The sequence below is a fragment of the Phalacrocorax aristotelis genome, chromosome 2 (genome assembly GCF_949628215.1).
Source record: "Phalacrocorax aristotelis chromosome 2, bGulAri2.1, whole genome shotgun sequence".
NCBI classification, from domain to species: Eukaryota; Metazoa; Chordata; class Aves; order Suliformes; family Phalacrocoracidae; genus Phalacrocorax; species Phalacrocorax aristotelis.
Window position 1 is genome coordinate 94,876,274 of NC_134277.1, and position 15,601 is coordinate 94,891,874.

General features: G+C 39.3%; 1 protein-coding gene across 6 annotated transcripts in view; it reads left to right on the plus strand.

Annotated features, from left to right (window-relative positions):
* FHOD3 (formin homology 2 domain containing 3) overlaps nt 1-15,601 on the plus strand; it is a 407,821-nt gene that overhangs the window by 196,963 nt on the left and 195,257 nt on the right. For all 6 annotated transcript variants that reach the window (XM_075084393.1, XM_075084397.1, XM_075084392.1 and 3 more), the window contains exon 5: nt 10,977-11,082. In XM_075084393.1, the coding sequence (XP_074940494.1) occupies nt 10,977-11,082 (106 nt within the window). The remainder of the gene's footprint in view (nt 1-10,976; nt 11,083-15,601) is intronic.

Consider the following 15,601-nt stretch of genomic DNA (forward strand, 5'->3'; position numbering starts at 1 on the left):
GTATGACCAAAGTCACTGAAGAAGCAAGACACCATGTTCAGATTAAAGGGGAAACAGAAGTTTCTTGGGGAAGATGGTGGTGAAGATCAGACAGAATCACAGTAATTTGATCTTGTGGCACGGGAGCAGCTTTGCTGTACAGGCTAAGCATCCTTCCCTCTCTAAATTTCAATTTGCGTTTAATCAACTTAAGAGATGAGTGAGCGACTGGGGATCTCAGTTACATCAACTGAAGATACCTTTCTTTTCATCTTAGTAGTGCAAACTTCTATTTCCTTCCTTACATGTAAGTGGCAATATGTACCTTTTACAGTCTCATCATCTATTAGAAAAGTATAAACATGAAAGACTGTAGGCTGATTTTTCTTCCTGGTCTTCTCAAGAATTTGTTGCATATATCCAAAAGGGAAAAGACCCTTTATGAAAGGAAACTCAAGATACCTTAAAGGACCAATTCTTCATTCATATACAAATCAGACGCATCTCACTAAGGAAGAAAAAGTCATAAATGAATTGGAAATGGGTGGTAATAAATGACGTATTGGATCTTGATAAAATAATACAAATATGAGCTGAACATTTTCAGGTTTTAAATTCATGTTTTTTTCATGGATGCCCAGTAGGAAGGAGCAATTATTCTAAGAAGTTAAAATTTTACTAGACAAGACTAATTTTTTTAAAAAAAGGAAAATAAAAAAGAGATTGCTAAGGAAGTTTTAAACATTTAAATATTTTCATAAACGTATGCAATATTTGTTGTCTGCCTTCTGCCATACTATTTCTTCTGGTTTTGTTGGCTGGAACTTGGTGCTCTAAACATACCTTATCTGTGTCTAATAAACACTGATTTGACTCTGAGGAACGTCAACAAATGTAATAAAGCCGAATTTGATTCTTATCTGTTACTTTTTGCCAAAATTTCTTTTATATGCTGTAGGACAGCTACTGGGACAGATACATGGCTAATGCTGAATATCTTGGGTATCTGCATACCTAACACTTGAGGAATTTGACAAATTTGAGAAAGACTTTGAGAAGTCTTTGTATTACCGAAAAGTTATTTATACAAAGGTCTTTTTTCAAGGTATTAAATACTGGATATATTTTCACAAATTTTAATTTGTAAAGTAATGTTAACTATTAAAACATTTATTTTTACCCCAGGTATTCTTTCAACTATCCAAAAGAAACTGCAGAAAGGCATACAATTTAAAATGTGTCCCTGTGTAAAGGAGGTGTGAAATAATAAGTGTTGCAGCTTCTCTGCTTTGCTAACGGGAAACACCAGCAAATGCCGTATTTGCTTTGCTGGTATTTTTAGCGCAATACAAAATGTGTTGTTGAGAACCAACATTATTTATATACTTTATTAATAATTTTTATTATATATATATATAAAAAATATATACAATAAAGTATAAAAACTTTATTATAAACAACATTATTATTTTCTGGACTGAGGGTATTTCAAAAGGGAGACTGCAGGGTATTAATGGCTGTAAATCAAACAATTTGCTTTTGGGTGAATTTCTGTATCTCTTTATTGGTGTCAAGGTGGAAATCCATAATAAGCAATGGAGTGACCTGTATTTGAAATGTTTTCACCTTGGAAAGAAAGAAAAGTTATTTTTTAATACTTCATTAGCCGGCACGGTATGCTTAAAAGGCTGGCAGAAAAATTTGCTGCCATTTGGTGATTGCCACTTAGGCAACTGACACATGGCAAGGATATGCAATGGAATTGATGCTTGAAGGTGAATTTTCATTGTAATCATCACTAGAACACATACTTTTGCCTTGTAGGTTACTTAAATATATTACCCCACTGAAAGTAAAGGGGGATGATCATTTCCATGCATGCTATTGTAAACTGTTACTCCATATAAATAGATGCAAGAATAGGAAAAAAGGGAACAGTGTTAAAATACTGATGTCTGTATGTCACGTTATGGTCATGCTTCTACCCAGATGTACATGTAATGAGTTGGGAACATGTAAAGGCTGGGAGAGAGAAGCAGATGAGTGTGGAGTCAGCATGGAGAAGTGTGGGAAAAAGCTTGGAGGGCAGAGGAGTGGAAGCTGTGGCACAGCTGGTGAGGGCAGTAAAGCGACTGAAGTGCATTTGCAATCAACACGGGTAGCAAGGTGAGGGAGCTTCCACTGAAGCACAAACTGGCTTCTTGGTCCCAATCAAACTCTTCACCACTAAAACGCTTCTGCCACTGCCTCAGTTACCTCTGGCAGCTACTGCAGTTTTTGGACATCGCAGTCCAGGACACCCTTGTTCTCAAGGTGTTCATCTTCTGGGTGTGCTGGTGGGAACATGGGGGAAGGAAGACAGCAACTGAAGTTGCCTTATCTGGGTGTCGTGGTTTAGCCTCAGTCAGCACCCAAGCACCACGCAGCCGCTTGCTCACTCCCCCCTGGTGGGACAGGGGAGAGAATAGGAAAGTAAAAGTGAGGCAACTCATGGGTTGAGATAAAGGCAGTTTAATAGGTAAAGCAAAAGCTGTGCACAGAAGCAAAGCAAAACAAGGAACTCATTCACCACTTCCCATGGGCAAGCAGGTGTTCAGCCAGCTCCAGGAAAGCAGGGCTCCAACATAACAGTTACTTGGGAAGACAAACGCCATCACTCCAAACGCCTCCCCCTTCTTCCTTCTTCCCCCAGCTTTATATACTGAGCATGACGTCATATGGTATGGAATATCCCATTGGTCAGTTGGGGTCAGCTGTCCCGGCTGTGTCCCCTCCCAGCTTCTTGTGCACCCGGCAGAGCACGGGGAGCTGAAAAAGTCCTTGACCAGTGTAAGCACTACTTAGCAAAAACTAAAACATCTCCACATTATCACCACTGTTTCCAGCAAAAATCCAAAACATAGTCTCATACTGGCTACTACAAAGAAATTTAACTCTACCCCAGCTGAAAACGGGACACTGGGGTAGTTTCTGAGTTGCCAGGTATCAGGGAGTGAAAATACTTGTCTCAGAGAGATGGACCCTTTGTGACAGCAGAAGACTTTTCTCTGCTACCCCGAGAGCTGTGTTGGTTCACCTTCTAAAAGTAGTGTCCTGACTCAAAGCAGAGCAGCGGTTTCAGGGATTAATACAAGACTTGCCTGCTTAACCACCAGCTTATCTGGTCCATACATAAAATTGTTTTTTTTAGCGGCTTAAATAATTTAGGTTGAAATGGCAATACAGTCTTGAGGGACACATAGGACTTAAGTTTATGTATGTATGTGTATATATGTGTGTTTGGAATTATTTCTTTCCAGTTTTGTTTGCAATAGATGACTTGGCTTTTAAAATGGACTGAAATAAACAGTGACAATTGAATTAGATAGTATCAGGCACTTCTGGATTGCCAATCCAGTACTTTAATTATATCAATAATTTTGGAGTCCAAAGAAGAGAACTGCATTTTGAAGTGTGGGAAAGTAACTATAAATTATGTCTTGGCGGTCCATGTTCCTTCAATCACTTGTTGACTATGTTTACTCAGTTTTCAAGCCAAAATGAGCTTTTCAAACTGCAAACATTGCAGGCCAATCTTGATCTATAAAATGCAACCTGTTGCTTAGCCAGTAGAAAAGCTGGACTTCAGAAATGGTCTGGGATTTCTTTTTCTAATAGAGCACGGCATAACTCCTCTATTACTACATTACTGTAGTCTTGTCAGTGGGAGCAGTTATTTTGCTGGGAACTTTAGCAGATGTGATGCACACTGAAGGCAGGTACAATAGTTAAAAATATTATTGTGGAGACTTTATTGTGGTATATTTCTAATGCAGACTCTGGGGTTGCAGAGCTAGGCAGCTGAAAGGAAGGCTGAGAAGAACTGGCGGTTAATTTCCCCTTGTTACTGGGGCAGAACATCATATAAGCGTTGGAAATCCTATGGGAAGCCTGTGGACCTGAAGGCTTTCAGGTAATGGAAGTACATTCTGGTCATAGCCCTGCACTGCTACATTTCTACTGCTGCCCAGGGCAGACAGGTTAGGAGCAAGATGTGGGGTTGTTCTGGGTTTCTTTTGTATACATGAGGGTTTGCCAAGCTGGAGGAATGCTTAGGAAAGAAGACCAGTAGATTTCTAATCTCCTTGAGGTATTAGGAGTAGGAAGGATGGAATACATGGGGACGTACCAATCACTGATGCTATTTATTGCTAACACAAACCCCGATTTTATCACTCTACCTTTATTCGCTTAGTAACAGAAGAGGCTTTTCAAGTATATTGGGCAATAGCCCTGCATTTTACTTTCTCGTGGTGGAGCGCCAGATGTATTGTCATTTGAGATTTATACCAGCAAAAGCCTGCAGTCGTGCATGGTTTGCTCTTTGACCTGCCTCCTCCTTCCTCCCTTTCCTCACCAGTCAGCTGCTGTCCCTCTGCCGCTAATTTACATCCCCAAATGAATGAAGGCTAATCCCTAACCCTTAATCCTCCTAAAACCAGCTGAACTTTGTGATCCTATCTTGACTTTGCAGGAGATTTAAAAAAAAAGGAAGGATGAAAAAATGTCTTTTCAGATCTAAAAAGTTCATTTATATTTTGGGGGGGACTTTCTGCAAGTGTGCTGGCATTTCAGTGTTCCATATATTTTTCTGTGTTACTTTGTTTTTTTTCATATTGAGGGTAATCATCTGGGGTTTCTTTTTCAGTTCCGCCTCCTTGCTGTGCAGCACATACTCCTGGCAGGGTCATCTGAGGAAGAGGGGTTTCCAAGGAGACCTCACTCCAGTGTTTTGATGTAGAGTAGGGACAGCATACTTTCCCAGCATACTATTTGATTGATGAATATAGCAATGAATAGAGATTTCCTTAACTCCCCCTCCTAAAAAGTAGTAGTGTTTATTTCTGGAGCCAGGCTAGATTTCAGGCAGCAAAGGAGGGTATTTCTCCTCTTTGAATCCAGTAGAGTTTACATTTTCTCTCTTATGCTACATTGCACAGTGAATTGGCAATATTCATCTTGTCGTTTGCCTAGGTGAATTATCACAACATTAAAACATGAATACAGTGTATCTTTGTGAAGTTACCGTTTTTGGTGTACAGACAAATCAGAGCTGTCCTGAGAATTAGAGTTTAAATCTCTCTTAATAGGGATGTTGTAGAGTGACAAAGCAGAGAGGGAAGCTCTTCCTCAACCAGAGGGTGAAGTGCATTCGCTGCTGGCGCTCAGTGTGAATGCAGTTCCCTCCTGTATGCCAGTAGGCAAAGCTTAGCAAGAATTGTTGTGGCTGTGACTGGTACCCCGGCTACCTGTGCTGCTCGCGCTTCTAGGCTGGATTATTGCAACTTTTGCATTTTGGAAGGTTTGGTCAGTACAGAATGTGATTGCTGGCTCACTCAGTAACGTGTCATGTGGAGAGCACAGGCTGGGGACCCCACGGTTCCTTATTTAAAGAAATGAACATTATAAAATGTGTAATGTTTAACTTTGTAACAGAAAAAGGAGAGGATTGTACAGCATAGGATTAAATTTGGGAATGCTCAAGCAACCAGAAACAATGGGATAGTTTATGAAAGGAAGGAAAAAAACATAAAAATTAGTTTCTCCTTGGTGGAAATCTTAGACGAGCATCTTGTTCTGATTTCTTGGAAAGACAGTGCTCTGCACAGCTGTTAGCCACGTAAGAGAGAAATATGTATGTCCATATCCAAATGTGAATATTCAGTTACTGATCCAGTTTCCCCAAATACTTGGAATAGAGCTTTCACCAGTGCTTGTTAGTTAAAAAAAATACAAACAAAAACCCCAAACTAAAAAATCTTGCCCTTGAGAAACTGTGTTCCAAAACCTTGATTCTTATTAGAAAGCAAAGCAACTTTCTTGTGGCATTAAAATAATGCTTTGGGTAAAAGTTTTCAAACATATGGCCCTCAGAAATAGGCTTCAGAAAGATTTATCTTTAACAGTATGTAAACAATTTGTCTTTGCACGTGGAAGCTGCACATAAGATAAGATGCATTCTCGCAAAGTGCCATTCCTTGGAAAAATGTCTTCAGTCTCCACCTTCAAACTGCATTAGAGAATATATCAAATGCTACAGAGACAGAGTGGGTGGGAGAGAAGGGAACCTACATTTCTTACTCTGCTAATGGCACATGAGCATACTGTATAGACTGCTTGATCACAAGTTTGTGGCGTCTTTTCATAGCTAGGCTTAGTTATGCAGGTGAAAGTATGATTTCTGCATTTTGTCAAGCACATAAGCTAGCTTTAAACTCACCAATTTGAAAATAGTTATTATATTTTTCATTACACATTGGGCAAAAATAGAGCTCTATTACGAAGCGACGTACGCTGTCTTGTTTTTCCTTCTGAGACGGCTGAAGAAAGGAAGAGACAATCTCTTCCAAATCTGTGAATGAATGCATGAAATATAGTTACCTGACGAGGCCACTGGTATCCTTTCATAAAGACTTTAAGTAGCCAGCCTTTGTGTCACTGCACAATCTTTATGGTTGCAGGAGCTTAGCAGGAAGCTTAGAGAGCTTTGCCTGTGTTTTGCTGCTTTTCTCATCAGTGCTTTAATGCCTGATGATTAAGGGGTCATAAATCTTTGCAATATTAGCTGAGGAGTCCATTTCCATAGCAAATGACAACCTTTCCCTGCCTCCTTTTAACTGTTATCACACAAATGCGGCAGCTACTTGTACATATCATTGTCACACACACCACATATTCCGTACAATGAATGCTCTTTTCCTGGAAACCTGAACCTCTTACCACTGCTAGAGAGTAGCCTTTACTCTTGAGGTCACCTAACTTGGCAAGTCAGTGAGTTAATGGGTCTGAAAAGATTATCCTAGACCAAAATTGATGTAAACATTCTCCTTTCAATGTAGAACGTATGGGCTTGGATGCCTTTCATCTTTCTTTGCACATTCCAGATGTTTGCTTCTTTCCTCTCATCATGTATGTATGATGGGATAGATAATGTCCTGAGTTCAGATTTATGTCTAGAGTGTGATGTGTTTGTACTCTGCTTCATTACACCTTCTTTTTCCCTTTTATTTAGGAAAGGAGAAGTACCTTAAAAGCCTTTTTTAATTCAGGTTTGATTTGTTTATTTGGTGCTTTCCAAAAGCAGTCTGGTTGGAGTCCCTCATCCCCTTCATTTCCTCTGCTTTGCCCTGCAATATATCTCCTTTCAGTCAAGGATGACTGTATGCTGTAGTGGTTTTCTCCTTTGGCTGCTTTGAAAAAGTTCCAGAAGGCAGATCTCACAATTTGCTTTGCGAAGGTCCTTGGTTTTGGGTGTGGGTTTTTTTGTTGGTTTTTTTTTGTTTGTTTGTGTTTTGTTTGTTTTTTTAAAAAAAAAGTCACCAACATAAAACAGATCTTTAGCATTAGGTGTTTTGAGAATTAAATGCTAATTTTTCCCCAGGTGATGCTCTGATATGCATTCACATCTTAAAGTTATAATGGGTATTTTAGTTTTCAGCTTTTATCTGTCACTGAACGTCAGCAGCCCTTAATGGCTATGTACTGTTAAAAAGTTCCTTTTGTTTTTGGATTCTACCTGAAGGTCTCTAAAGCTGAACTACTGTTAACTTCTCTACAATAGGGACATTTTTTTTTGTTTGTTTTATCCAAATGTCTTCTATTTTTCCCAAACAGGCATGTTAGGTCTATTAACAAACGTCAAAATCCACAGACCACAGTTATTCCTCCTTTTTCCTGTTTTTTCAGTCTTGCTTATTTGACTGAGAGTCAATCCAGAGTAGTTGGTTTTTTTTTTTTTTCCCTCAACGCAAGGATGATGCAAACACACTTGATGCAAAACCAAAATGTCTACTCGGGTATCAACAAAAGGTATTTAAAGAACAAGGAGGTGTGCTCTGAACTAGGACATCGTTACCATCAGAAAAAATAACTGGTAGTTTATATTGTTTTATATCTTGTTTCTCATAAATTAGACAGTGGTGTTGCCAAGAAAATATGCATCTATTTGTCATCAGATTTGAAGAAAAACTAATTTGGAGGATGCTTTCCCCACAGATTTCTTGACTCTGCACTATGTTACCGATTTCTGTTACTTTTTCTAAATTCTGTGTGCACCTGTCCCTTCTGTCCCTTGCCCTTGCTCCTACCACTGCCCACTCTGGGTTGGGAGAATTTGGCACCTTCTTTCTTTAGTAGCAGGGAGTTTTTAACCACTGACCTTGGCATACAGGATAACTTACTTCCTCGGTGTGCAAGCTCCTTGTGAATTGCCATGGTGTGTAGCCCTAGTGTACCTGAACCCTGAATATACTTTTCTTTAAGCTTAGCTGACAAATTCCAGGGATGTGTTCCTCTGTCTTGAGTTTTAGGAGAAACAAGATTCAAAATTTTCAAAGGACAAGAGATTACTCAAGTTTCTTTGAGTTAAAAACACCATATGCAAAGGGATGTATGGGAGGGAGCAGTTGCCTGGCTCTGAGGGGTGGCCTTGGAGGAGACTCCTCTGGGGTCTCTGGGGATGGTTCTGCCTCCCTGTTCTGTTGGAGGTGGCTCTCCACCAAATAAGGTGAGCTTGAATGTTGCTTGCTATCCAGTGTGATTTGGATCTATGTATTGCATGCATGCGTATTTATTTATGTATTTATTTGTAGTTGCTTGATTTTAAATCAAGTACCCCAAATTTGAGGGGAATGAACCTGAGATATAGCTTTGACCATCAGAAAGCATTTCTTCTTGTGTCCTTTTCTGATTTTTCCAGGACTCCAATTGTTGTAAAATGTTGTTCTGGAAGTTCACCTTGTGAATTTTGGTACCACTTGCTGCGCAAATTAACTTGAGATAAACTCCTTCCAAATTAAAGAGTTCGGTCCTCTAAGTGATGGCATTTGGGAAGGACTTTGCCAGAGGTCACTGTTCAGGATGGGACAAGCAGAGGTCCACGTGTCCTGGCTGACCGTGCCCCTTCCCAGGCCCCTGTCCTGTGCATTGGGCTATGCCCTTTAGGTCAGTGGCTTGGCCAAAGGTGCAGCAGCCTCTCTGCCAGCCAGAGGTTCCTTGCTGTAAAAAGGTCCTTAGCGGCTCAGCGTAAACAGCCGTCTTAATTCTTCAGTTCTCTTCTGGAACCACAAAGGGGATTCCCTGGTGGGCTGCAGTGGAGGGGGACCTGTGCATGCACCTTTAAAACACTGTTGTGTACAACAGAGGAATTCAGGATGTAATTAGTCCATCGGTATTAACAGGTAGACTGTGTACTCTTCTTCTTCTCTAGTGGTAATCGCATCGTCGTTTGAGTATGGCAAATGGATAGATAGAGGAATTTTTTTGTCTTCATAAAACAGAGTGCTTGTGTCCGTAGTGCCCAGGTCCAACATGGGAGTCTGTAAACTTCCTAGCTCTTCGAAAACATTATCAAGGCTTTTATCTATCTAAAGAAAAAAATAACACCCTCAAAAACTAAAGCATTGAGATGAAGAAATAAATAAAATTTTTAGTTCAAGTGTGCACAGCAGTGGATTTTATCTTACTATTTTTGGGTTTTACTGTATACTTTTGCAAAGATGTGGGGAATTACTGTATGCTTCCTCTTTATATACTTTTTTAAGAATAAATCACCTTTATCATGTGATAAATTTGTGTATCTATAGATGACTGTAGAATATATATTTAAATTGTTTTAACAAATTTGACCTTCTCCTGAAACATTAAACAGATTTTTCTCATAGTTGTTACATTTCTTACAAATTGCTAGATCACCTTACAATTTTAAATATCCCATCTGGTCAGCCTTTAAGAATTCTGTAACTTAGTTCTGGTGGAAGAAGGAAATTCATGAGAAATAGTCTGTCAGGCTGAAAGAACTTTGCAATAAGTGAATTGCCACACTAAAAGGGACTTGATTATTTTATTTCCCTTGCCAGTTTTCTCTGTGTACGTGGTGAATTCAGAAATCACTCTCAACAAAACTATCTGCTGTCTAGATCTTGGCTTCTTGGGGCTGTGTTGTTGGAAAGCTGAAATTTCTGTCTAATACACTGTTGTGTATGAAAACATATGTTAAAATAATGAAAAGAAGGGACTCTGCAACTCTGATGATTTTGTCCACAGAGTACTTTTCTTCCATTAATATTTTAAATGGGGTTTGTGCCTAATTTTTATGGCTCATTCGTTAAGTGCTGCTTAATCAACTTTTTAGTAGCCTTTTGTGAGCCTATGTGAGCCTTCTGTAAGAGGAGACGGCAAGCTTTAGATGTGGTGCTAAATAGTCCCTTGGCATAGTATTATGCATGTAGCGCCCAGCAAAGCCCTCCTGTCCCTGGTGTGTGATGTGGGTTCATTCTGCTGCCCTGAGTAAAGGACTAGTGGTTAAAAAAAAAGTGAGTCGCTTTACCAAGTTTAACTCCCATCAAATACGAAGGAGTATTTTCTCTTACATTCACTGTGTTTGCCATCATGATGTGGGAATATTATCTGCTAGTGTCCTTATATTCAGCACTATACTTTCCCATTCTAAATATAATGAATTACCCTTACGTTAAGATAAAGAATATAATATTACTTTGCAGTAAACAACAATCTAAAAAGTTTTGTTGTATGCACTTCAAATACTGAAACTGGAATTAGGCTAAGGCATATAGATGGCCTTCTGTTGATACTGACACTTTAAGGCTTTAAGGATGTCTGTTTGTGTGATATGATTAGATTTTAATATCAGGTAGAATGTCTGCAAGCCCTTAACGGGGAAAAAAAGAAGTAATGTTTTATGGATATTAATCTTCTGTAGTTGACTTAAAGGTAAAAGCTTGGCTTTTTTTTTGCTTTGCATCAATATATTTAATTCTGATTTCAAAATTCAGACTTCTGCTTCTGGTCTTCTATATAACAACTTTTGCATAAATTTGCTTACGTAATCTGAAACATAAAGTCAATGTTTCAGGTATGCATTTGGTTTTACATTATGATACATCCTCTTTCTTTGTCTTTCAAAATTCTAACACAGCTTTTCCTTTCTCCCATGGCAGGATGACAAGGACTTGGTTCATGAGTTTGTGGTCGCTGAAGGTCTGACTTGCTTAATCAAAGTGGGAGCAGAGGCTGACCAGAATTATCAGAACTACATCCTGAGAGGTAAAGGAAATGCATCCAAAAGTTGTTTCTATTGCTCTGCAGCTCTCACAGATCTGCAGCAACTTGTTGTGTTAAGTGTCTTGGAACATGTTTCTCAGTTTGGTCCCAATTCTTGCATGTTATGCAGGAAAATTAAGGGGGGTATTAATACTCACCGCTGAGCAGGAGGAGTTAGAAACTTCACATATTGATAGTCTCTCCATAGTCTGCATTTTCATGCAGATTATACTGAAAATCTGTAATTCTAAGAAAGAAAAGGCATTTTAAAGCTTTCACCAGAAATTTATAAATATCAAAGGGCACGGAGCAAAAAAAGTTCTTAGAGTGGGATTAGTAGCTATGGAGTAAACAGTGAGATGGTCATACCTTTAGGTCAGTTGGCTGGAAACAATTTTTAGCTATCTGATATTTTGGAGTTAAACAGGTAAACAGAGGTTTAAATTTTGTTCTTTGCACTTAAAAGGTTGCTGGCAAAGGCAGGGTTTTGAGAGTGATGCGGAAAAGGTGCATTACTGGATTAGAAAGCTGATGTACTGTGTTGTGGCCCAAATGAATGCATGCAATCTTCATCTAACCAGAAGGCCCAGGCTGCAAATCGGGAGTATTTTGAGAGGTTATGAGCAAGGGGAGAACAGTCACACCAAGGGATCTTTGCTGCTGGATGGTCTCACAGTAAATAGAGAGCGCTAATGAATGCATAGTTGTGGTGGATTGCTCATTTGAATTTTCTTAGACTGACGTATATAGCTGTCTTCAAAAATGTCACTTTGGTGTATTTAGCAGCCAAAACTCAAACTGCAAATTGAGGAGTAAAACAAATACAAAAATAAGAAGGATTTTCTAAGAACCAGAAATGCTAAGTTATTGAAAGCAAGGATGCAAATATTAAGTGCGGCTTCGTATGAAGAACTTGAAGATTAAACTGTATAAAAATATCAGCTTTTGGGGGTGTATAAGAAACCAAACCAGTACCACAAATTATGTTCTATGTCAGTGGTTGTACGATATAAATGTACTTGAACAGTAGCTTGTATATACTCAAAAGTGAAAGACTGTTAACCACAATGAAACAAGACAAGGACACAGAAACATGTGAAAGAAAAGAGATTTTCTTTACAGCTGAAAGAAGTTTCTGAAAGCAAACTGGCCAGAGATGCTCTCAGAAAATTCAGACTAAAAGCAAAATAAAGGCGCTGTAGAGACAGTCCGGCCTTCAGTCTAGGGGTTTACTTCCTTATCAGCTCGGCGTTCAGTTAGCATGGCTGGATGATGCCTTTGCCATTCAGCTGGGTTTTGCAGCCAACTATTGAAAATTCAAAATAAGGAGGCCTGATAGGTGTTTGTACTACCTGAGTGTGCAAGTGGCCTCATAATCCATATACTGGATAGCCCTGCAGCTCTTCTGCACCAGTGTCAGGTAAGGTCCAGGTCACTGAGCCTCATAGTTGACAGAATGATCTGCTGATACCAGAGAAGCCGGTCACATCCGCGTGATCTCACCACACTATTGCACGTGCCTTCATCTTACTGAGATCTCATTTGACATCATCCAGGTATGGATTGAGAAGAATTAAAACCTGTTTCCACATTGATTGCTTTTTTCTTGTTACTAGTACATACCCTGAAGCATCCAGCATTCATGGAGATCACAGTGGTCTCTTTCTTGGTGTGGCTTCTCTAGTTGTGCTGTGTTTAAGAGCTTGGTGTCCATGGTTGAAAGTTAGAGATGTTCCACTGAATTCAATGGATGATAAAACAGAGCCTTAGTGCCAATGTCCACGGCATCATAATAAGGAAACGGCAAATTCATCTTGTTGCATTTATTAACAAGTGGTCACAGCTCGTTCAAAATAAATATAAAAGAAAAAAACCACCACCACCACCAACAGCAAAAAATAACTGTATGGAAGTAAGCCATAGAGCTAAAAGCTTTATTTAAAGAAGATGCTTTTAGGGATTTTAGGGTGTCTTCTGAAATCAGGTCTTTTTTCCCACTATTTTTCTGGTGTGAGAAGCTGAAGTTTCTCTCTGGGTAGTGTATCCTAGCATCTAGTACAATAATATGATTTTTCTGTGTGATGTGGTTTTTATTTCAGAAATCTGTCTTGATTGTCTTTCAGGAAGTTCAAAGCTTGTTACAACTCCAAGATTATGTCAGCTGGTTTGCAGTTCCAGGAGCCAGCACGTACTTTCTGAATAGGTCTGCATGTGCAATGAGATAAAGATAGGTTTGGAAGTACACTGTAGCCAGACAAATCTTGTCCAAATACATTGAGGAGGGTGCTGAAAAGAAACATTAAATATGTCATGTAAGAGTGTTTTTCTGCTATATTTTTTTTGGACGACCATAGCGATTGGTTGCATGTTTTTGTGACAGTTGTGTGTATTATTGCAGTGCTGCATTTTACTAAACTCAGAGTACTGGTGAATAGGTTAATAAACTTCACTGAAGATATATCACAGTTAGCACCAAGGTGGTCCCATAAGCTTTAAACTCAGTGTTAAGTTATGGAGATTATAAAAAGTCGTCATTGTCTAGAATTTTTGTGCCTCAGTGCTGTGGTGTCCTTGTCCTGCAGATCCTTTTGGAGTGAAATATAGCCTCTGCATTTTCACTGCATTTAACATGAATCATAAAGGAATGTGATTTCTCCTTAGTTCCACATTCTGGCTGAATTTCTCCAGCACCTTTGGTGTAATTCACTGTTTTCCTCTGGTGATCCTAACCCAGCTTGCAGGGCTTGTGGCAGTAAATGGCAGCCTTAGGCACAGCATTGCCTCCTCCACCCCCAGGGCTCACCCGCACAGGGCTGCCCATCTTGACTGAGTGGTTTCTGAGTGTTTCCTGTGAACTTGTTTGCCTGCACTCTTCAAGAAATAGCTTTGGACCTAGGAGGGAAAATAGGTTGGAAATATATGTATGTGTAAGGGGTGTAGGTGGTTGAGTGAGTTCCCAGGTACCAGTTATTTCTTGAGGACGTTGCTTTCCTTTTTCTAAAGCTCTGCATTGTTTCACTCTAATGTTTCCTGGTTGTGAATTTCTGCTTAGTGGTTTTGACTTGGTTCAAGCCAGACCGAGCTGCCAAAAAAATGACTAAATATGAGTCACAAAAGTTTTAGTTACTTTAATGGGTAAGTGATGTGTGGCTTTTACATACAATACTGAGAAATCCAGACAGCTTATTGTTGAGTGCTAAGGACTGACTGTTTATTTCTGCTCGGGTCCCCTGAACTAGAGTTGTTTGACAGTACCTTTCCCAAAGTGTTCCCTTTTGTCATGGTGTAGTGTATAGGCCCTAAACCAACAGTAGCCCTGGCTTCTCTTGAGAGTTACTCTGTTGAAAGACTAGTTTAGAAAACAGCTTTTTTTTATCTCCATACTTTCTAGTTCTTCACCCTAACTTTACTCTTCAGTATTGCTTTTAATTATTATGGATATGTAAAGAAACTCTGTGTTTTGAGGGATATTTTTTTCCCCACAGAAACAGGCTTGCTTCCTTTATTCCCCTCACCCTTCCTTTTTTTCCCTTTAGTGACAAGAATGATGAACTTCACTCATAGCAATGAAGTTAAAAGTTTCTGTCCCAGTTACAAGATTGTAGTGTGGTGGGTGTTGCCTAAATATTCAAAAATAAATGGAAATGGGTGAAAGGCAGAAGAAAATGTCCACAGTTTATGAGGATTAATAGAAGTCTTACAGTAATTTTGAAGATGCTTTAGATATAATTTTGAAATCCTCTGCTCGTTGCACAGAATAAGAAAGCAACACATGAAATGCCATGGCTGAGCACAGACTAATTAAATAATCAGTAGAATTACAGCAGTCTTCATGTTTTCTGTTAATTTATCTCATGCTATTGGAAAGGTGAGAAAGAAAAGCAGCCTGTGTAACCAGGACATAACTGTTTTAAAAATATACTGAATAAGTGAGGTACAGGGGTCCAGGGGTCCGTCTGCTGACACCATGTTGTTTGAGGTTCTACATGGTGGGATCCTGTCCCTGTCCATCCCTCACATCCAATGAGGAGGTTGTCAAAAGGTCATCCAGCCTTTTTTGCAGAGAGTATTTGTGTACTTGGATCCCTAATTGCCTGCTTGTGGATTCAAATACGTATTTAGTGGTGTCCATAATTAGATGAAAGCTAGAGTTCACTCTTGTGGTCTGAAAGCACAAGCTAGGTGTCCAGTCCAAGCAGGAAGAGGCCTCGACCTTGCTACAGCACAAAATGTCAAAGAACTAAGGTTCAGGAGAAAAATGAGACCATCAGTCTGTGTTTATACCAGACCAGGTTTGAATCAAATTCTGCCTTTGGATGCTGGTCTCTGATTTGGAGCTAATGTGCTTTTATATGAGGGATATATGTGCGCTTATATGGGGAATAAGAATCTGGGTTTAAAGTCTAGAAGAGAGATAGGTTTTGTTTTGTTTGGTGTTCTTAGTTTTTTGCTTTGTGTTTTCTTGTTTGGTTGGGGTTTTTTTAAGAAGAAGAAATATAGGAAAGCAAGTGCTTGGAAGGAG